This window comes from Taurulus bubalis (assembly GCF_910589615.1).
Source record: "Taurulus bubalis genome assembly, chromosome: 16".
NCBI classification, from domain to species: domain Eukaryota; kingdom Metazoa; phylum Chordata; class Actinopteri; order Perciformes; family Cottidae; genus Taurulus; species Taurulus bubalis.
The window spans coordinates 1,486,110-1,510,271 of NC_136604.1; the positions used below are offsets into that span (position 1 = coordinate 1,486,110).

General features: G+C 42.4%; 1 protein-coding gene across 4 annotated transcripts; it reads left to right on the plus strand.

Moving 5' to 3' along the window:
- Positions 1-768: 768 nt before the first annotated feature.
- On the plus strand, positions 769-10,550 carry stx12 (syntaxin 12). 4 transcript variants are annotated; one of them, XM_079232085.1, is made up of 10 exons: positions 769-836; positions 1,396-1,510; positions 3,114-3,183; positions 4,290-4,389; positions 7,194-7,331; positions 7,469-7,512; positions 8,308-8,413; positions 8,532-8,604; positions 9,590-9,672; positions 9,755-10,550. In XM_079232085.1, the coding sequence occupies exons 2-10, from the start codon at positions 1,411-1,413 to the stop codon at positions 9,851-9,853; spliced, it is 813 nt and encodes a 270-aa protein (XP_079088211.1). In that variant the 5' UTR covers positions 769-836; positions 1,396-1,410; the 3' UTR covers positions 9,854-10,550. The 4 variants fall into 4 exon arrangements, with proteins under 4 accessions (XP_079088211.1, XP_079088212.1, XP_079088214.1 ...); XM_079232086.1 differs by having other exon boundaries at positions 789-808; XM_079232088.1 differs by having other exon boundaries at positions 795-840.
- The last annotated feature ends 13,612 nt before the right edge of the window (positions 10,551-24,162 follow it).

Here is a 24,162-nt window from a genome sequence, read left to right on the forward strand (position 1 = left end):
TCCCCAGCCTCCACATAGTTTGTATGTTGAAGTGTCCCTGAGCAAGACACTGAACCCTAAATTGCTCCCTGGGCGCTTCACTAGAGGAAGCCCACTGCTCCTTAAAATACTAAGGATGGGTCAAAATGCAGAGAATCTATTTCCCCACTGTGGGATTATTGCTATTCCTATTTCCCGGGCGCTTCACAGCAGCCCACTGCTCCTAAATATGCTTTCTCCTTGTTAATCCCAGGTCCCTTGTATTTTAAGACATAAAACAGCAAAAGTGCCTTCTTGGATGCCCCTCTAGATGCAACATTATAAAGTGGCCTTTACGGTGGTCCAATGTGCCAGAAAACGTGACAAAATGCCTTCTAGGGTGCCATTCAGGCTGCTGTACATTCAATATATATATATATATATATATATATATATATATATATATGTTTTGCCCCTGCCACTTAGACTTAGAATTCTCCACTGCCACATGTATATTTACAAATATATTATTTGACATCCGAGAAAATGAAGTAGGTCTTGTATCACTTCATGTTCCATCCTCTACCACATGTTCACTTGATCTTTGAAGTCTATAACCTTTCCCTCTGACTGGCATCAGTGTAATGGATCAGAAACCCCTCTCTCCATCACATAGCATTATGCTTTTTCAACACACATGAAGAGCCGGGCGGCTTACAGGCAGTAGACAGCAGGTGGCAGTGATGAGCTTCAAGAAGGCCAGTGGCTGGAAAACAAACAAGGAAGAAGCCATCGCGCGTGAGCTCATCACGCGATTACGTCACGGATCAGAAAAGGCAGTTTTTTGACGGTAGGACGAAGGAATATCATCCAAATAAGCAAGTATTAATGTTACGTTGTTTTCCTCGAACACATAGTAAACGATTTCCTCTCGTTGTCTCTACGTGTGTGTTCCTGAAGAACACGCAGCGGTGTAGGGTAGCTAGCTATATCTGTTTACCCTGAACACCTGGGTGCTGCCAGCTAGCTACAGAGCTAACAGCTGAGCCTGCTGGCGGCGCAGCTTCCCGTCAATCAGGGGAAATAAACAGAGCCAGGTAGACAATCAGGTGGGGGAACTCACTCAGTGTGTAAGTCGCACATATTACCAACACAAACCATGCTAGCATACGTTTCCATTGTGATTGATATCACCTGACTTAACGTTAACGTCACATGTTTTTTGATTCGACATTGGCAAGCTAACTTGTTGGCAAGCTAACTTGTTGGAAAGCTAAATCTCGTGCCAGTAAAACAAAGTTATTCCGGAGCTGTAAACGGACTGTCAGGGCATCAATCGTGGGCTCACGCTGTCATTGTCTTGCTAATCAAAATGTCACAGAACTGTTATGAACCGCTGTGGATGCATCTAACTCAACACTGTCCCTCTTTCTGCAGTCCACCTCTGGCAGGATGTCGTACGGCAAAGCAGAGAGCTACCGCCCGGTCCCACGGGACTTCAACGCCCTCATACAGACATGCAGCTCCAACATCCAGAAGATCACACAGAACAGTGAGTGCTGCTCGTTAGTTCCAGTGAGGCGTATCAAAGTATACATGCATACTATGCATAGATGTCATTCTTTGGATTAGTTGTTATACCATGCAGAGTTAGTCAGACAAGAGCGTTGCAACATGGCTAAAAGAAGGTGCTGAGGACTTTGTTCCTGCTAGTACATCAAAGTACAACCATGTCATCTCCTGTTGCCAGTAGGTCACTGACAATCAGTCAATACTGGCCTGTCGATGTATTCAGACATGAGCTATTATCGAGCATGAGAAACTTGGATTAGATTGAAAATGTACGTTCAAATTACAACAACTTCCTTTTTTTTGTTGAAAGGATATTTTTTGCCACCACGGCATCATAGTTCCACAACAACTGAACCACGTAGCAAAGCAAAGGTCTGAAGATGGTACTGGCCAAAGTTGATCTGGTAAAATATCTAGGAGAAGTTTGTTAAAGTAGGGTGCCTGGAAATGGCAACAATTGCAGTGGTTGACCTCCTGTCATGTAATGATGGGGCACACGTGTGACGGCGCCTTTAAAGTTGGTGTTGGTAAGATAGACCAGCAAGAGTGAATTAGGTTTTAAAAGTATCAGGAATAAATATAGCCAAACAAAAAAGGTTTCTAAAATACATGACCCAACCTAGCTTAAACTTTTCAAATGCACATTTGAGCATGTTGCTATTGTTTGAAGATAGACGTGAACCTATCCAGTAAATTAATGGCATAGAGCATGAACATTTTTTCCAACTAAACAAAAACAGGGTGACATAAAATGAGCTTGTGCTCTTTGTTGTTGGTGAGAGCGAGAGGATAAGGCACTCTTTATTTATTGTTGCACCCTTTCCTATAACACGCAACATGTCAGCGACTGCAGATAATCTCAATCCATCATCCATTTTCATCCGCTCACCCGTGGTGGCAGCAGGCTTCCCTCTCACACGAAACATGTTCCCGCTCATTCTGGGGGATCCCGAGGCGTCCCAGCCCCTTCAGAGGAAACTCATCTCGACCACTAGTGTCAATGTGTTTTGGAAATTAATATTGTTTTTTAATATGCTTTATCCCAAAAGCCCATGAAATGAGAAAAACAATCTCACATTATTCTTTCTGCATCAATTAATTATATATTTTAAGCAGCATATTAACATTTAGTATCCAATATTACATACATGATGTTCCATCAGTGACAGCTGACATCAACTGTGTGCAAGTGTCACAGCAGTATGCTATATATATCTATCAGATTTTATTCTGAGCTGAGACTGACTCTTTGTAATATTTGACTGAAGGCAAAAAAAACGCTGTTCAAAGAAATGACTGGCAACACATCAAAGCAGTAATTTTAGATTTCCCGAGTAACAAACTAATATCCAACAAAGACTTAAAATGTGACACAGAGTCAACCTTCCATTCGAGACTGAATCCTGAGGAAATGAAACGCGTGTCTGGCTCTTTGAGAGTCAGGAGACAGAGAGAAACTTAAGTTGTGTTGAAGAAAACCAGACATTTTGGTTAAGTTCAGAGTCAGGTGTTCTTCCTATGCTGTGGTGTGTTGTGGCATTTGTATACACAGAAGACTCATCACTGTTGTGTTCTCTTAACAGCGGCTCAGATCAAGAGCATTGTGACCCAGCTGGGGACCAGTCAGGACAGCAGTGAGCTCCAGGACCGCCTGTATGTATTCAATTCAGTTTATTTTATATATATTTTGTTTATATGTACCCACCTCACCTCCAGTGTTTCCTCTCACACAGATGCACTCATCACTTGATCAGTTCTGGACAGTGTTGACTTCCTCGCAGCTATTAAAGTAAAATCTATATAAAACTGTCCAAAATGACGTGTCTTTTATGATCATGGCATCAGGGATGGTATCTATAAATCACACATTGTCAAAATTAGCATGCGCCCCACAAGGGACAATTTAGTTGTTCTAATCTTTGTATTGTCAGTGTTTATGGCATACATTTTGGCATAGTTGTGGTTTTTTGTTGAGTTTCTTTTTCATTTTGAAAGTTAACCTCAGCTCCTATAATAGATTAATTAGAAACTGTATACAGGCACACAAACACTGAAGGTTACACGGTTGATTATAGTCATTGTATAAAAGGATTGCTCAACAAAATGCCGTTTGCAGTCCAATTTTGCTACATAAGAAAAACACACGTAACAAAACAATTTGGATCGTGGAGGAGGAATTAAGGAGTTTCACAGCCTGAGGACAGGCAACAGGTGGGAACTCTCTCCTGTGACAGTGTATATGATGAACATATTAGTGATGACATCAGTTAGTGGTTGTTACATGTTCTTAGGGCACAACCAGGAATGCTGTCAGGCACAGCAGCTTTACTCCTATTCACTCATCAGGGTTTTCCTCACATCCTCTGGGGACACTGACAGTGGCCAGTCCTCTGGCTTCACAGCTGATTCTCTGTTGAGATCAAAGCGAGTATAAAAGGTCATCATCTCAGGTTAACTGGACTCTAGATGTCCGTAGGTGTGAATGGTTGTCTTCTCTCTGAGCCCTGAGATGAACTGGACACCTGTCCAGGTGAACCCTGGATCAGCTGGGATCGGCTCAGCGTCCCGACCCTGAACAGGATAAGCAGTTTGGACGCTGGAATGGAGTTTAAAGCAGTTTTAAGGAAGGGGACATTTTAGTCAGTTAAAAAAGGGAAAAGTTAAAGACACAAGTACTAGTACACTGCTCTCACATGTACTAGAATGGTGGATGCTCTTCGGTAGTTTGGAGCCATTCTAAATGGTTGGTGTTTCCACAGGCAGCAGATACAGCATTATACCAACCAACTGGCAAAAGAAACCAACAAGCACCTGAAAGAGTTGGGCTCAATCCCTTTGCCCACATCACCCTCAGAGCAAGTAAGTATCATTCTACATGTGTTGATAGAATACTACATTATACAGTGGTGATTGAGTTAAAGTGACTGGTGTTGGGAGCTTATGATAAGTACTAGTAGATCAGGGGTGCCCAATACGTTGATCACGATCGACCGGTCAATCCAGAGGTAGTGCGGGTAGATCGCATGCCATTTAAATAAAAAACTTTATCGACAAAACCCAGCTCCCAGTGTGCAAATTAATGTTAATCACCATAGACACTGCGCCCGCAATGGTCTGCCAAGTGCAGGGAAGACTATGTTTTCCCCGACTTCCTTAATTACCACTGCATAATACACCAACAAGCATTATATTCTACAATGCTAAACATGAAAGGGATCATGGATGTGGCAACGAAGATCGCCTATTCGAGCGAGAGCTCTTCAAAGACGGCTGTTGGGTGCGCATCTGGAGAAGGACTGCGGCCACTCTGACTTCTACACACTGATGTGAGACGGCTTATAGAGCTCTGTCCGGAGATGAAGGAGCTTCTCCATGTTGTTAAACATGCAGAATACAACCAACTCAATGACGATCAGTGGCTGCTAGACGTCACATTTTTAACCGATCTGTTGAATGAGTTTCATTTAGCTGCAAGGGAAAGACAAAACCGTGATTGATATGATCAGCTCAGTTAATGCTTTCAAACAGAAAATGCAACATCTGTCCTCAAAGCTGCAGCGCCATGGTTTGAGGAACTTCCAAAACCTGGCATCAGAGCTGGAGACGCAACGGAAGGCGTGTGGTCAACTTGACAGAGCAGCTTGACATGTGTCTGTCAGAGTTTATTTATGTGAGTCAGCCTTTTCCCTCATGAAACATATTAAGTACAAACAGCGTTCCACCATGACTGATGACCATTTGGTCTGCCTGAGAATATATATATATATATATATATATATATATATATATATATATATATATATATATATATATATATATATATATATATGAGAGATATTTAGCATTATTAATCTAGGCAGCTCTTTTTGACTTTTAAAAGTAGCTTGTGAGCCAAAAAGGTGTGGGCACCCCTGATGTAGATCATCGTCCAAGTCCATCAGTGAAAGGTTCTCCGTCGTGTCTTAAAGGAGTGATCCAAACCACCATGGCTGACACAGAGGGTAGCCGTGTAGCGCAATACAAAACACTGAATGAGGCTGTTAAACTAATGTCCTGATTTAACTTGGGGAGGTCTGGCGAACAGAACTATGCTTCAGCTTCTACAGTGTTATCAGCTGTAGCTGCAGTATGAAAGCTCTGCTCAGGTAGACATTTCTCTGATCATGCCACAGAAAACAGTTGTTTGACAAGATATTATTGTTCTGAATATTACATTTAGCACCTCTACCACAAAATAAAACGATCAAATGAATTAAACGTAGCAGCTCAGCCCAGCAAGAGAATCCCTGATTCTGTCCTTTCCAAACATCTTCTGATAACATGCATTTAGAAATTAATGTGAAGTTTAAAAAAACTCAATTTGTTTCTTAGTGGCAATTTTGAGGATCCTATATGGTTATTAGTTATTATTGGTGTCGTATTTTAAAATAATACATTTGCTTTCAACTGCTTCTTTGATTTGAAATATTTTCATAATCCAGGTTATAATGGACTGATAGAAAGGCAAAACCCAATATATGTTTGGAATTATTTCCACCACAGCATCTCCAACAGCCTGATTTTAAATTGCAATGGTAAAATTGATCATATTGTTGACGTGGAGAAGAAATCTCTATGATGTGTTCTCGTCTTTCTACTTGGTTTCATCCCTCCTCCCTCTTGGTTTCATCCCTCCTTTCCCTCTTGGTTTCATCCCTCCTCTCCCTCTTGGTTTCATCCCTCCTCCCTCTTGGTTTCATCCCTCCTTTCCCTCTTGGTTTCATCCCTCCTTTCCCTCTTGGTTTCATCCCTCCTCTCCCTCTTGGTTTCATCCCTCCTTTCCCTCTTGGTTTCATCCCTCCTCTCCCTCTTGGTTTCATCCCTCCTCTCCCTCTTGGTTTCATCTCTCCTTTCCCTCTTGGTTTCATCCCTCCTTTCCCTCTTGATTTCATCCCTCCTCTCCCTCTTGGTTTCATCCCTCCTCTCCCTCTTGGTTTCATCCCACCTCTCCCTCTTGGTTTCGTCCCTCTTGCTCTTGGTTTCATCCCACCTCTCCCTCTTGGTTTCATCCCACCTCTCCCTCTTGGTTTCATCCCTCCTCCCTCTTGGTTTCATCCCTCCTTTCCCTCTTGGTTTCATCCCACCTCTCCCTCTTGGTTTCATCCCTCTTGCTCTTGGTTTCATCCCTCTTGCTCTTGGTTTCATCCCTCCTTTCCCTCTTGGTTTCATCCCACCTCTCCCTCTTGGTTTCATCCCACCTCTCCCTCTTGGTTTCATCCCTCCTCCCTCTTGGTTTCATCCCTCCTCTCCCTCTTGGTTTCATCCCTCCTTTCCCTCTTGGTTTCATCCCACCTCTCCCTCTTGGTTTCATCCCTCTTGCTCTTGGTTTCATCCCTCTTGCTCTTGGTTTCATCCCTCCTTTCCCTCTTGGTTTCATCCCACCTCTCCCTCTTGGTTTCATCCCTCCTCTCCCTCTTGGTTTCATCCCACCTCTCCCTCTTGGTTTCATCCCTCCTCTCCCTCTTGGTTTCATCCCACCTCTCCCTCTTGGTTTCATCCCTCCTCTCCCTCTTGGTTTCATCCCTCCTCTCCCTCTTGGTTTCATCCCTCCTCTCCCTCTTGGTTTCATCCCACCTCTCCCTCTTGGTTTCATCCCTCCTCTCCCTCTGCTCCGTGGTGTCCAGAGGCAGCAGAAGATCCAGAGGGAGCGGCTGGTGAATGATTTCTCAGCAGCGCTCAACAACTTCCAAGCAGTCCAGCGCCGTGCAGCGGAGAAGGAGAAGGAGTCGGTGGCCAGAGCGAGGGCTGGATCCCGCCTATCGGTAAGGAGTCGGTGGTGGTTTCATACCACAGGATGAAAGAACTCTCCTCACCGCACACGTTCATGTCAATCACGTCTTGCACATTTGTGTTCTGCTAGCTTGACTTTGGCAATAGTGTATTGTTCCCTCTCCCACAGACTGAAGACGGTTCTCGGGATGAAAAGCTTGTTTCTTTTGATAAGTAAGTGACTGTCCTTCATTCAGGGGTTCCTCTTGTTAAGCCCCTTTGCATTGAGACTCAAAATCTTCAAGACAAATGACATAAATAAAGACATTATGAAATAAATGATCGGATAAATAACTATGGACAAAAATGTAAGCACTCAGCTGGCTCTCTCATTTAGTCAGAGGGGGCAATTGTCAAAAATATATAACCTCACTGTTTTTCTATTATAGTTGACATTTCCCTCCCAAATCTCCAGTAGTCCTTTTATTTATAAAACCAAATGGCACCATCAACATGGAAATCAAACTCTGCTGTTATTGGATTGTTGATGTGTTCGCATCATGAAAACTCATGGCAGTAATTTATACTACAACACTGATACAGTTCGTGACTTTGTTTTTGTGGTGTGATTTGATTTGAATGTGGTATGAGACGTCACAGTAAAAACACACAACAAACTATGTGATTGTTCTTTGAACAAAAGCCTTTTCATTAAATTATGACAATAAATGCATATGTATCTTATCATATCTTCCACATACATACATACATACGTACGTACGTACGTACGTACGTACGTACGTACGTACATACATACATACATATACAAATAGACTGCGATTGTGAAGTGTCAGTTTGAAAAGGTGTTGTTTACTACATTGGTACAGTTAATACAGTGCATAAGAAATATGAAAGTCCACAGCATACAATGACCACAGCAAGAGGAAACTCAGCCTTAGTTTATTAGTTTAACTTCACACTCATTATTTCAACATGCTTTTTAAAAAGAGATGTCCTGTTTGTGTGAAGCCAGGAGGACTGGGGTCAGATGACCACCCAGACAGAGGAGGCGGCCATCACAGAGGAGGACCTGGAGCTCATCAAGGACCGAGAAACCAACATCAGACAGCTGGAGGTCAGCGTCGGCTTTATATTCCTAATATGGATCCATCCATACAGGACCTCCACGTCATGTTCTGGGACCACACACTCCTGCCACAGCTGATTCTAGCTCGTCTGTTTGTGTGTTTCAGTCTGACATTTTGGATGTAAACCAGATCTTCAAGGACCTGGCAGTGATGATCCACGACCAGGGGGAGATGATTGGTGAGTCGTTATTCTACATCACAGATTCTCAATCTGCACACCAGCATCAGCTTGACTGAATCTACTCCTGCAGTTTATAGATATGAGATGCTATTCATCTGGAAGAGATGTTACCACACTTCCTGGTATGCCAACATTGGATAACCAGGAAGTAACCTCAATAACTCATGTATTTAAGTTATGCTCAGACCTCAAAGTTCAAGTTGAAGTGGTGTTGTTTCTCATTGGCCATGACATTGGTTAAAGTTTGGTTAGGTGTACGAAAGTCATTCAACAGATGTGATGTGAAGAGCGGCCTCCCTCCTTCAGCCTTTGCTTTATTGTTCACACACACACACACACACACACACACGAGCTGGCCTGTCAGAATCTAAACCGGTATCTTCTAGTGTTCAAGGGGCAGATGTGGCTCAGAGGTACAGCGGCTCGTTCATTGATCACAGGTTCCATCCTTGGCTCCTCCAGTCTAAAACACAAATTGCTCCTGAAGGCATCAGCTATGAATATGTGAATGATTGAGTGTGTGAATGAGTGAGTGTGAGGGAATGGGTTCTATAGCTTTTGGAGAAATGCAAGCAGACATCACGCTGTGGTGGCCATGAAGAAGAAGAAGGAAGTGATCCTTTATTAATCCCCTTGGGGAAGTTATCTCTGCATGTAACCATTGTTAGTGACTAGGGAGCAGTGTGCTGCTGTGAGGCGCCCAGGGAGCAACTGGGGGTTCAGGGTCTTGCTCAAGGACTCTTCCACTTGGGAACTATGGGGAGACCAGGGATCGAACCGGGAGCTTCGCGGTCGCAGGCAGCCTCTCTCCCCATGAGCCACAGCCTTAAGATAACCGGCGATCAAAGGGCCATCTGAGTGAAACTCTCACACTGCCGCACAACCCTGTTAATCGCTGATTTGGTGAGAATAAATGCTAAGCATGTAACTTCATACGTTCCCAGCTGACCTTGCTGTGTGTTCTGTATGTTCTACCCTGCAGATAGCATTGAGGCCAATGTGGAGAATGCTGAAGTTCATGTAGACCGAGGAACAGAGCAGCTCCAGAGAGCCGCCTACTACCAGGTGAGTCTGCAGCCCACATCAAGTGCTGTCAACCAGTGACGTTTCTCCCAGTAACCCTCCTGTCTCTGCTTTTCTATCACAGCAAAAGTCCCGAAAGAAGATGTGTATCCTTGCTTTGGTTGGTTCCATTGTGCTCGTCATACTCAGCATCATTATCTGGCAAGCTGCTGCTGGCAAGTGAGTTGACTCCGCACAACCAATGTGTCACTACTATATTTTACTCTGCTCTTCCCACCTGCAAGTACCTGCTTGGAATTACAAGAAGAACAAGAAGAGGCTTTACCAAAGTCTGCAGATTGGATCTATGCAGTGGGGTGGTCAGTGTGGAAAACATAACCATCTGAACTGATAAAGTCTGTTTTTGTAAAATCCTATTTAAAGGTAGAAGAAGGACTGAGGTGATGTCTTGTCTTGTTTACTGCACTAACACTAGCTGTCACTGTATTTCAAAGTGAAAACATGTTATTTGGAATGATTTCAGAACAGGCAAAATATGAAAAGAAACACATGACTTGTTAAAGTAAATTAATCTGTGGTTTTAAGAGGTTGTATATAAAAATGAAGAAGAAAAGTGGGTTACTTGTTTTGGCATCTTTGGATGTAAGTGTGTTGAGTGCCTGGCCTTCCCAGTAGCATTACATGGGACTTGTATTAGCCGTGGTATTGATGGCAGTGATGGCTGTAATATACATGTTGTAAAATGAAAGCTCCAACAGATTACTAGTATGAATCTAATCCATGTCTGTAAATATTACAAAGTGCTTCAATATATTCTGCTAGGTACTTCATGAGAGTAAAACATGACAGTCCAGTCTTCAAAGAAAACATTTTTAAATTGATTTCTATGAGTCTTACCAGTATGCATAATAAATGTCTTAAACACTTCCGCTCTCCTGGATGTCTCATCAGTTTGTTGAGGTTCGTTGAGGTTGACATGTTGAGGTTCTCCTCCTTCTGATAACAATGAACTGATCAAAGTAAATGACATAACACGTTACATTTAACTGATTATATATTATTTTATAAATATATATTTATACTGTCTTCATTATATTATCCAAGACATTGCGCTGCACCTTAACTGTTTCTCTTTTGCCCTCTGGACAGATGCAAACTCCGTTTCGTTGTCATTGTACTTGTACTATGTGCAATGACAATAAAGTTGAATCTGAATCTGAAGTTGTCCCTCTCACAACCAGAACTGTCACTGCCTCCTGGTTCACACCTGAACTCCACCTCGTGAAATCCTGGAAACGCCGGCTAGAGCGAGTCTCCAACAAAACCGGACACACAGTACACACAGTACTCACAGTACTCACAGTACTCACAGTACTCACAGTACACACAGTACACACAGTACTCACAGTACTCACAGTACTCACAGTACTCACAGTACACACAGTACACACAGTACTCACAGTACTCACAGTACACACAGTACTCACAGTACACACAGTACTTGCAGTACTCACAGTACACACAGTACTCACAGTACTCACAGTACACACAGTACTCACAGTACACACAGTACACACAGTACTCACAGTACACACAGTACTCACAGTACACACAGTACACACAGTACTTGCAGTACACACCACGGCTTACAAGACATGCATGCAGCATACAAGCTGGCTCTCAATATAGGACAGCAACTTTGCTGCAACATAGCACGTAACTACATAAACAAATATTGTGTACAATTGTGTATTTATTTTATACTTTTTATTCACTGATTTGAACGTCTTCCTCACGAGATGAGAAAGCGTTTGCTTTTTAATCCTGTAGGAAACGGCAACATTTCGTGGAGTCCAGCTCTGTTCTCCATGCTAAATCAACATGAATCCACTCTAACATAATCCAGATGCCAAGGTATCAAATCGTATCCCTCATGGTACATGGTCTATACATGTATAGCAGCTGCTCTGTGTATGAAACAAGTCCCATTATGCATTGTCTTACAATATCTCTGACCTCGGATCTTTGACCCCAGTCACACATCTTTGTGGCCCATTAACATCCTGGTCCTATTTCTTCTGTACTCTCGCTGTGAAAGCACACTCGGCTTTATACTTGGCGTTATAAAATGCCAAAGGTCCTTTTAACTGAACTCTTGAAGGTCTTATTTTATGGTTGGGATTATCCTGTAATCAAGTCCAAAGGATGAGTCAACACATACACAGAGTATTGTTGGAAGGGCTTTTCATTTGACTTTGGTGTTGACAGCACTTTACTGAACAAAAATAACAATGAACAAAAAAGACCAAAAGCAAGTAACTTTGAGTTATAGGGCTCTGTACTCTCAAAGGTTGTTTCTTAGCGGAGTGATCCGTGATCAACCTGGTGGCGACTCAGCAGTGGCTACCTGGTCTACGCTGGCGAGATCTTTCAGTTTGTGCACACCAAAAAACAACAAAATCCTCTTATTAAAGACAGTATACAATATGTGTTTTTGTACAGGGCTGAATCATATTGCTAATAACTGGACGACTGAGGGGAGGCTCTAGAGCGGGGGTCACTAATATGTGGTATCGTAGAACATCACATGTGATGCTACTTGGCCAATCACATATCGATGACCAAAGTGCAAAACCTCCTATCTGCAAAATGATCCAGGAAAAGTGGGGGGAACCTTCTATCTGCACTTTGTGTATGTTTCTTCTTTTTGTATTTGGTAATATGTATTGGGTATCCACAACAAATAGCATTCTGCAAGAAAATCACACGCTTTTTTTAAATACATTTTTCAGATACGAGATTTTGCTCTTCGGCCATCGATATGATGGCATATTGTCTGTCCTCTGACATATTTACACACGTGAGAGACGGAGAGAGAGACCCAACAGTTGGAGAAGTACGTGCGTGAGAAGTTATTTCATGTGGAGTTCCAAAAAGAGGAATGTGGACAGCGAGACCAGAGCTTTTAACCAAGAATGCACAATATGTTCATTCTTCACACGGGCAGTTCAACACCCGTGTCTCATATGTTCAGAAACTGACGATTAGTAAAAGCGTCACTGTGAAGCGCCACCTCAAGACAAAGCACAACTCTTTCCAACAAACCTACCCACTAAAGTTGTGAAATGAAGGCACAGAAAATAAACCCAAGAGCCCAATATGATCAGAACCCTAACACATGCATTTACTGCCCAACAATGATGTGAGCAGAGGAGAAATGAGCTGAAACAAGTGGTTTAAGAAACACAGATGGAACCCCTAACCTTGCACACACATTTATCTTTTTAGGAGATAAGAATATAATATCATGGTGTTCTTGGTTGACATCACTTAACCCTGAATTAACTGAATTTACAGCTGCAGGACAATTCAGTTAAATACATGTTTCTAAAATGAAGCCTTTATTTTAAAATGCAAATTTTCCAAAAGCTTTCTGTTATGTAATATAAAGTTGAATGCATCCCTTATTTTACTTGAAATGTGAGAATAACTTTGATTCATTATTAGATTATGTGTTATTTGGAATTCCTTCAAATTTCTTTAAATATTGCTGAGATATTATTCAATCGAACTTTCTATATTGATTTGATAATTAGTTGTTACGTACGAACATTGATAAAACTACTAGGCTACTTCAATACATATGGCTCAATCTCATTGTGCAAGTAAAACATTATTGTGATGTTTCGTACCTTTGTATGAGGACATTCTCTCTAACTGGACCTCGTTGAATATTACTTGAACACCCTGCTCTAGATACAGAGCTTCTTTTAACTCAACCTGAAACCCAGGACTCACACCCAACTAGTCCTCTCTACATAATGTATATTATATAGTATAATGTGTTTCCGTAGCACTGCACACATTACTAATCAATACAACAGTCATGCCACTCTCACTGCTCCGCCTTCATATTTATTCTCATACTGTTATCATTCCCTAATCATTCATCCATTGCTTCTTTGCATTTTGTTAAGTCACCCACAATGAAACTCGCCATTTCAAGCTTATTTTTGTAAAGTAAAAGCCAACCTGCAAATGGAGGAAATTAATCCCCTTTAACCAATTGGACTCAGAAGAAAATATTAACAATGCTTAAAGTAATACATTATACAAAATATAAGCTATATAAGGGAGCTAAGGATAGCTACAGATGCTTATGTGAGTATTGGAAAACATGTCCAGTAACCCTGTAGTAACTCTGCTCAAGCCAAAGTGGAGAAATGGTATTAAAAGGGTATCGTGGGGAAATAACTAAGAGTACACAGTGCTGAACTAGGGTGGGTCTCACTGACTCTGGCAAAATTGGTTTGACCACCTCATCCACCTTCCTGGTTCTTTTAAATTATTTCCAGATGGGCCAAATGTTGAAAGTGGAAGGCCTTCAAGGGCCTCTCCTGTCTGGGTGTGTGAACGCACTCAGAGGAAACAGAGAACAGGGGTGGGCAGGAGGGCAATCTGATATGCCACTCCCAACTCTATAAAGGGATTGCTTTCAGAAATCCCCTCTTGTCCTTGGGGTTTGTCAGCCGACAGCAACACACAGCAATGTGCTGTCAGCCATGGCCTACTCCTGTCTCCACGCTCTGCATGTAGCTGTGCTGAAGTGTTTTATCCAGACTGTCAGAAGTGAGGCATGCCTGCCCTCAACTCAGTGCCAGAGGTATTTCCTCTCAGACCTGCTCCAGTCTACCTCTGGCAGCTCCAAGCAGTCAAAACAGTTCTTAGCTCCAGCCCGTCTGGACAAGGTTCCTTTCAGCTGGCAACTCCATGCAACCATGTCTTGCTAAAAAGTAAATGGATTTGTACTGGTCTAGCTCTTTGTACTGATCTAGCGCTTTTCTACTGTGCCGACGACTCAAAGTTATTTAACAATAGTCATTCACCCATTCACATCAATGGGCGAAAAAACAACAACACAAAAAGCAGAAAAGGCTGTTCACTCACCCGATGCCGTTCACTTAATAAAGACAAAGTCCATCCTTCTCTTCGTTAACACAGTTCAATGACGTGGTTGTTCAGTTCATCTGTGAGCTTCAGTGAGGATGTCAATGCCAAAACATGCCCAACCCTCCATTAGAAAGGCACAAAGTAAATCCCCCACCAAGTCCGGTCCTCCTCTTTCAGCCATTAAGTGTTCTTACATATCATATCATAACCGACAGCGTGCCGTCCAACAGCTCGTTTTGTGCCGTCTTTGACGTGCTTTTAAAAATGCTGGCTGTCTTACGGTAACGGTGCTCCTCCAGCACTCAGGAGTCAGTCTCGTCATGCAAGGCAAACTCAAAATCCCCACAAAACTTCACATAATCAATTATTTTGGATCCACTTCATTGTGTTTCTTCACAGCAGTCCTGTGTCTGTGGGTAGCGATGTTGACTTAGCCTGATATGCTAGCTTAGTAGCTTGACCGAGTTGTCCATGTGTCCTGGTGTTCTCAAGTGCTTCATGTCCCTTACTCTCATAGCTGTCCATGCTGGATCGGTCCCCGTTGATTTAAAAAGCAAGCATGGAAAGTAAAATACAGCGTTAGCACGACTGCATCCAGCAGCTAGCTTAGTCAAACAGAAGACCCAGTAAAATATTAGGCTACCACGAGCTTGTAATAGACTGTGACACTTGGCGGTATGCAGGCTAGCAGTTTTTGGCTTGCAACACAACATTTGTACTGCATATACAATTGGCATATGGAATCTTAAGTCAGAGAGCCAGCTAGCTAACGTCACATGTTGCCTTGCACAGTAACACAAGGAGTATTCCAGTTAAGTTTAAGTTTAATTTAAGTTGAGGGTTTGCAACATTGACAAGTTTCTTAATAAATTGGTTGTCATAAATTAACTGACGAAAGCTGTCTGGAAAAAGTCAAATTCTAATAACATTTGCCAATTATCTAATTGGCAAAAGAAAATGCTACACGTGTTTCCATCCACTACAAGGCCTGCAGATCATTCTGGAAACAAAGGGAGGATGACCTAAATCCAGACCGACCAGGCAGACAGGAAGAGTTCAAGTATTCATCAAGGTGTAGATACTTAGATTCTGGTGACTGGGACAATTAATACCGCTACGTATTTCACAGGGAAAACTCATGGTGGTGCCAGATGAAACGCCGGGATAGGACAGGATTCATTCTCTTCAGGCCATGGTTCTACTTGTTTAAGGTTAGGATGATTTGTGTCATTGTCAACAAAAATCAACACTGACTGTTGGTTGGAAGTGAGGAATAAACTGTCGTCTGCCATGTGAAGTCATACTTTCTTTCACCCCGACCTTCTACTGAAAATGTTTTTTGGGCTCTATTAGAGGTCCTCGTCAGGAAAACATAAATGTATGGATTGTGGTGCAGTCCAGGAGTCCCAGCTATGTTTAGCTCCCCACCTCAGCTCATTAATGGACTTTGTGTTTTGTAACCCCAGCAGGGACCTAGAGGTCATTATGCAACGAAGGCATTGGCAAATCATCAGTCAAGTCATCTGTCAGGAAAAGATGGACTTTTGTATTTGTATTTGGATGTTGTGCAAACTCTGATGTCAAGCGATAAGGAGCATCACTTTTCATAATGTTTGGGAACCTCCGGCTGAGGTCTACTGGGTGCATACTGTATCCAGAGAATTAGAATGAAAGTAAAGCCGTTCAAATTCCATCAAAACTAGATCATAAGAAAAACAAATTCACAAATTCACTTTACCACCAATCATGGCAATGAAGCATGATCATGGCATTTAAATCAATTGAATACATTCTTTTAATCACAGTTTTTGTTATCAGTGGAACAAATGCTTCCAATCCAGTATCATTGTGATATGGGAAATGCTGCTTATATCACCAGAAACATTCCCAGCAGAGGATCAGCTCACTGGGGACACACCTGTTTTCATTATTTCATCATGTTTTATGTTTTGAGTAGAGGGGGCTAAGGTCCCATGCTACAGACCAGACAATAATAAATATTAGGATATAATGTAAGATAAGTGTTGAAACCATGTCTGGGGGATGGAGGAGTTTACATCACCTCAGCACAACCCAAATCCCTGTGTGCCAACTTTTGCACTTTCTTGACACATATTTTTCCGAATACAGTTTTGCAAGTATTGACATATTTTGCTTCAGCGATCATCCTGGGAAGGTTTCTTCCCTTTTTTCCCTGTGAAAGTTTTTTTTTTTCGATTTCTTTTGGGGGAATTTTTCCTGATCTGATGTGAAGTCCCGGGACAGGGATGTTATGTGTACAGATGGTAAAGCCCTCTGAGGCAAATTTGTGATTTTGGGCAATACAAAATAAACATAATTACAATAGGTGTTTAATCGTCTGAAGAGCATATCATAATGTGTCAAATTAACAGGCATTAAGAAAACTCACAGTCCAGGACTCAGTTGTAATCATTTTGTCTGGCCCAATCATACTTCAAACCAGCACTCCACCCTCATGGGCTCACCTCGCTCTAATAACACCAGTCAGCGCATTAACAGGTGAGGTCATTGCAGCAGGAAATATGAGTCAGCTGAGATAAAAGAGTGATGTATAGTTCTGACCTGGACTCTGTCTCGCAGCTCAGCAGGACATTCAGGAAATGGGCGATAAGCCCGTCAGCCCTCACACATAGTTGGGATATGAGTGCAGAGAAGTGTACAGTATGTCAAGGTCAGTCAAAAAAACACTTTTGTGTCTTTGAACACTACAGCTCAGGACCCGAGTTCGCCACATTAGAATGACCATTTTACACAAGTCTGGATTTTTTTGGTTCTTCAAAGCTGATCTAAAATCTCAAACCTCTTGTCAGAGCAACACATCTTAAGCCCAAACCTGCAAAAGTGCAGGCTTAGTGACGGTTAGACTATTTTCACAGTGAACCCGATACATTATCTTTCCAGCCCAGTAGTATTGCATTTTGTGAAATAGTCACAAAACTCAGACTTACTCAGACACGCTAATTCTGACAGTTACCAGACTAGTGAAGAGAGTGTCCTCGCTAGTAGACTATTTCTGACAGGACCTGTTTCCACAGTAGCAAAGTAATCTCGCTTGGCTTACTGCTAGGACACCAGTAATTACCGCTACTATACTAGTGAGGAGAGTGTCCTCGCTCCCTTTCACTGACTGTTCCCTGCCTCTCTAGCAGTCCGTTGTTGACCCCGTTCAGACTGACTTAGTAGTCCACATTGATTATTGGTCGTAAAGTCGTGGCTATGTTTAACCCTGGCTGTAGGACCTGTATGGCTCCTCTCCAGCCTGAAGACGGCCATGACCTTTGCCCCCCCTTGTCTTGGCCTCGAGCACCTGAGCGAGTACCTTTCAGAGAACCCGTGCATGAACTGCGGCATCATGACTTACGCAGCAAGGGCCACTATATTTGTTGTGGTGGAAGACCTGAGGGGTGAGGTTGACCTCCCCGTCAGGGCAGCCAAATCCAGCCCAACCTACCAGTTTCAAACACTTTCTCTCAGGAGTCGCAGGGGCTCCCCTCAAGAGTCCCCTCCTTGTGGATGGAGAGAGCATACCTATAAAGGGGTGTCCCCATGGGCGTAGTTCCATCACGTCGGGAGGTCGTCACAACACGACCTTCAGGGCGGGGGGCAGTGTGGAAGAATAGGACTGCACGGAGCATGCCGATGTTCTGACTGTGCACCTAGTGCTCAAATATTTCCTGCCATACTTGAGAGGAGAACATGTACTTGTTTGGTCGACAACAACTCAACCGTGTTCCACATAGACCATCAGGGGGGCACCAGGTCTGCAAAGCTCCTACGGGTGTCCCGTGCCCTTCTGACTTGGGCAACCACTCGTCTGACCAGCCTTCGGGCGATGTATCTACCAGGGGAGCGGAACCAGGTCGCAGATTCCCTCTCCCATCACAAGCCTCCATCGGGGGAGTGTTGGCTTCATCCCGAGGTGGTTTGTGCACAGCATCTAAGATCTCTTCCACAGGGCAGAGGTGGATCTCTTTGCCTCGGAGATGTCGACCCACTGCCCCCACGGTTTTCCTTAACCTTCTGGGGTCCGCCCCCGCCTCGAAGCAGGCTATGATGTTTTTCTTTTGTTTAAATTCATATCTTTGCGATAACACGGCACAGAGATATGGTTTAAATTCTACCGGAATCAGCAGACCTTCCACTTCCGCGTCTTTTCTCGCGACATCGTACGGGATTCACACAGCGAGATCTGACCATCTAAATATGGAAATGTCGTATGACGCGTGCATAAAGCTTCACTGTGAGTCAGAGAGAAGAGACAAAATGGCGAGCAGGGAGTTTATCCTGGGCAAAGCAATTTTGGAGATTTGCCGAAGCAGTGACGAGGACGACGGCGGAGCTTCAGAGTCTGAAGGATTTGATTCCTGCGATGAAGAGGACTACGCCAATAAAAGGGATCCATTTGACTAAACTTTGTTTTGCAATAGCATATTTACGTTAGCAAAGTTAGGACATTTACATCATGCCGTGAGCAGCTGGATGTCCGTTACGTGTCCGTAAGACAGCACGGTGCGTAATCAACCATCGACACTATCACCGTCAACTTTCTTTCAGTGAACTTAGTACTGACTAGTAGTGCTGGATCTCCGTTACGTGTTTGTAAGACAGGACAGTGCATGAAGCGTAACTATCGTTAGTTTGTTTTACAATAGCATATTTACGTTAGCAAAGTTAGCACATTTAGATCATGCCGTGAGCATAGTCCGTGCTGGATCTCCGTTACGTGTTTGTAAGACGGCACGGTGCGTAATAGTAACTTTCTTTCAGTGAACTACTGACAAATAGTAATTTATTTTACAGAGAGGATTCACAGCTCCCGTGTGCGTGTTATCTGTAGGTATAAGTCAGTGCTTACAGTTAGTGACCCATGAGAAGGGTCAGATAAAATGTCTTGGAGGGTGACTGTTTGACTATTTGAGAGTTAAACTTAACTGTAATGTTTCATGGTATTACCAAAACTGTTGGTATGTTGGGCTAAGGCTGCCCCTCGCTTGTGGGGTTGGGTGAGGAGGGATACATGAGGGAAGACCAGTGACACGCTCTCAGCTGCTGCATTTACAGGCGAACTGGTGATCAGAATCCAAATCAGAACCATTTATTACCAAGTATGTTTCACATACAAGGAATTTGTCATGGCAGGTGGTGCATAACATTAGACAATAAAAACAGGGCAAAAAATAGAAACATATTACATGTACAATTTCATTTCATTTTTATTTATTTGAACAGGGACCGTACACATCAATCAACCCAGGGGTAAATGTGTCAGTCTTAGCTAAGGCTAAATTTCAACCGTAGTCCCTGTGGTCAGATATAACAAGCCATCACTAAAGGAAAGAAATGGTTATAACAAAACATCATAAAAAGCAATAAACATACAGGTTACGATCAAATATATAAATAGGCCTCATCATAAAATCATAACAACATCATAAAGATCAATAAACATACACACATTTTGTACTGAGAATATATTCTTTAAATCCTGGGTGATCATGGGAAGTATTGGTCCGGAATCCAAAGAAGTTATACTAAAAGTATATTTAATAAAAAATGACAGACAGCTTATGCTCCCGCACGTGCTCTTTAAATCCACGGCGCACCTCAGAACACAGGTCCGAACAGTTCGCTGGGCGGATGGAAAGAGGTCGAGCGTTCGCGTACCGGTTAGTTTACAACTCATTATCGGGACTTAGAGTCCTTCCTATTGGTTTAATGTTTCATTACCTTTATAAACATATCATTGGCCCTGCCGTTTCAGGGGCGGAAATAGACTTCTTCTTCCGTCTTCTTCTTCTTCTTCCCCAAAAAGGGTAGTGTCCATTGTCTCAAAAGTCAATGTTCGGCTCCACCCCCTCAGGCGAACAAGAGAACTACAACTCCTTAAAGCAGTAGTCAATATATCATGCAGCATGCAGTATTTGTCTAACATTCATTCACACATCAATCATTCTACAGTAATAAAAGTGACCTTCATATGCATACAATTACAAATCCCTCATAATAATATCCCTTATTAATTATCATATTTCATGCATTGTAATGTACACATAAACAACTTATTTTACATAGATGTGCTAGTCCAAATGTGACTAACTAAGCTTAAAAAACACTACAATTCACACAATCATTGAGGAGGGAGTCACGATTAATGCTCACACACCTGATTGCTAATAAGCCAGTTCTTCAGGCCGTGTTTAAAAGAGGGATATGTTCTGCTAGTGCGGATATGCAGGGGCAGGGCATTCCAGAGGTGTCCTGCTTTTACTGAGGATGCAGACTGGCTAAAGGAACTTTTCCTAAAGGGGATGATACAGTCACCTCTCTCCACAGATCTAGTTTGTCTACCACTCTGCGTGTTTTGTTTGATAAATTCACCAAGTGGAGGAGGAGCCATATCATGAAGAACTTTAAAAACAAGACACATATAGGAGAATTTAGTGATGTTATCCCAGCTCAGGAGACTGTGTTTACTTAGAATTGCACAGTAGGTCAAATATGGAGTGATCATATAGAATATAGAAAACAAAGTGTAATGTAAGTGTAGTGTGAAAGTGACAAGTGTATTTAAATATGAAGTAAGAAGGGATGTGCAGGGGAGTGACTGGTAGGAAATTGTCAGAATAGTCAGTCAGTGGGGGACCCGGCTCTGTTGATGAGCCTGACTGCCGACAGGAAGAAACTGTTGGTGTGGCGTGAGGTCTTGGTCCTGATGGACCGCAGCCTCTTGCCAGAGGGAAGGGACACGAACAGTTTGTGATAATGATATTAGACAATTAACAACAATTAACAACAATTAACACAGTGCAGACACACTGTTCTTTAGGCACCTGTGGGACTCCTGCAGGTGATCTGGAGACTGGGTACAGGAGTACCATTGAACAAAGCTTTGGTGAAGGGTCCCTTTAGGCTCTGGAGATAGCTTTGCTGTTTGCACTCACCCCAGCTACCAGAGTATGAAATAACCGCCCTGTTGGTGCACCCCGTTGCTTGAGGCTTTGTGGTGACCACTTCTTCACTAAATCTAACAGCTGTTAACATGTTGTTCAGTTATTCTAATGTTAGCTACCAGTGTTGGGGTAGTTACTCAGAAAAAGTAACTAGTTACAAGTTACTAGTTACTTCTGAAAATTGTAACTAGATTACTTTACTAGTTACTGCATTTGAAAAGTAACTTCACTACTAGTTACTTTACTTTCCATTTTTTTAAGCAAATGTCCAAATTAACCGTAAAGATACCTGGACAAACATCATGGCCCTTTCATCACTTTATTTTCAATGTTCAATAAAGGGCATCTCTTAGCCTTTCCACATAGTGTATTGGAATTGTAAACATGTAAAACAAAATGGCATATAAAACTCAGCCATTAACTTGAACGAACATTGACCCTGTTCACACTGTCTGACCAAAGAAATATGCCTCACTTTAAAATCCACAAACAACAGGATCCAAGAGGCTGTGTATGGTGGGGACATTCAGGTCAAACAGCATAACACATTGAAAACAGGCTTTTGGAAACATGAGACCCCACTAAACCAAATGGGGGCCGACTCCTAAGAACAAAACCAGCTTGTTATAGGAATCATTGTAGTGGTTTAAGAAAAATAGAAAAATTAATGGCACTTTTTCCCATAAAATAGAATAGAAACAGAAATGCACTTAACCCAAAAAATAGAAACAGAAAATGCAATTAAATAAACAGAAAATCCACTTCATCATTGCCTAAATAAACAGAAAGTGCACTATATCCTATGAAGTTTATCATTTTTCTCTATCCTTCAAAATAGCGATTGTATCGCATGAGTAAAAGTCTCTGGAATCTTTTATCCGACAGCCTGTTCCTCCTTGGGGTCAGAACAATACTGCCCAGGCTGAAAGCCTTTCCACAGTGTTGTAACTTGTTTTATTACATGATTTACTCTTATTGTGAAGAGCATGTAAGCAGGAAGTGCTTTTACTTTGAAGGCAGAAAGTACAATGATACGTGCTTGTTGACGCTAACTAATGTTGATGTTACGTGTGGAAAATATATACATGTCGGGTGCAAGAGCGCGTTCTCAATGCTTTAACAGTTGTAATACTGCAGTTCACCAGTAGAGGGATTCCGTTCATACAGACGTGTCTTGTCCTCATTAGAAGCTCAGGTGCACTTGATGGTATTGAGTGTTGTATTGCTTTGCAATATCCTTAATCCTAGGGAACCTGGAGAGAACCTCCCAGTTGGATCCGGGCTCTCCGTCTCCGTCTCCTCCATTCCCCGCTTCCCTCCTTCTACGCACCAGCAGCTACGTCACTCAAATCACTCAGATGGAGTTCTGTGATAGGCTGTTCATCAGGAAGTGTCGTGTGACTCGCGCGCTGCTAAAAGAGAACTTTTCGGACTGGTACAAATGTCTTGAGTAACGTAGGAACGCGCGTTACTGAGGTCTAGTAAAGTAGTGTAGTTACCAATGTTTTGAGTGTAATGCGTTACTTTACTTCGCTACCTATAATAGTAATTACGTTACTGTAATCCGTTACTTTGTAATTCGTTACCCCCAACACTGTTAGCTACCATACTTACATACAGTAGTGGTTAGCAATGGCTTCCCTCTCTCCCGCTCCTGCTCTCTCTTGCTTGGTGTGTCACATGTTGAACTATTCCTCTGCCTCCCTTAGTGATAAATGGTAAATAGACTGTACTCAAAACTCAAAGCACTCTAACATTACATGTCATCATAGGACCAGAATTCAGGAGCAATATGATAATTGTACGTATAATAAGTGTTTATTTGCTGTGTTGTATGCAAGGCTTATTAAATTAGAAGCATGGCTTTGCATCATTGAAGCTCGTTCAGCTCCTGTAGTTAGCCAGCCGCCCCCTGTAACCGGTGCTGCCCACCAGATGTAGCTTCTAGCAGATTTAATATCAGATAATTATATTGATTTATTTTGTCTTACCTGGCTGTGTCATGAAGTATATGTCAGCCTAAATTAATCTCCCCAGTCATATCAATACTCACATTCCTCGAGACATGTGAGGTGGAGGTGGAGTAGCAGCCGTCTTTGACTGAAGCCTATTAATCAACCCTAAACTAGATGATAAGCCTTGTTCTTAGTCTGTCCAATCCAATATGTAATAATGTTACATTTGACTATGCCTATGTAATATGCAATAATCCTGATATGTATTTTTAATTTCTTTCTGAATTGGAAGTTTTTATCAAGTAATTAGGATTTTAGTAATCATGTGAACGTTGAACATGAAAGCCTTTGTACTGCATATATCTCATTATTAGATTTGATTGGCTTCCGTCAGACAGAAACCCCCTCACTGTGTTCGGTTAGTGTGAGTAGACCGTGTGTGTCCTGTTGGATCCCTGATTTGGTGATTCTCGTTCCTGTCCGGTTTTTATTTTTCCTGTTTTCGTTCATCTCCTTTTTCCCCTCGGCCCTTGGAGGCTTGTCCTTTGTTTTTTTAAAAATAAATATTCTTTTGAACTGCTGCTTTGGCGTTTGGGTTCTTTTTCGTACTCGTATGCAAATTGCAGTTGGAGATTTATTAAGCTATTAACAGCGGC

Bases quoted from the DNA above. Each gene is read 5' to 3' on its own strand.
- stx12 (XM_079232085.1), top strand. From the start codon at position 1,411: ATGTCGTACGGCAAAGCAGAGAGCTACCGCCCGGTCCCACGGGACTTC. The intron at 3,184-4,289 runs GTATGTATTCAA...GTGTTTCCACAG, and splicing joins AGTGAGCTCCAGGACCGCCT to GCAGCAGATACAGCATTATA. The intron at 8,605-9,589 runs GTGAGTCGTTAT...TCTACCCTGCAG, and splicing joins CGACCAGGGGGAGATGATTG to ATAGCATTGAGGCCAATGTG.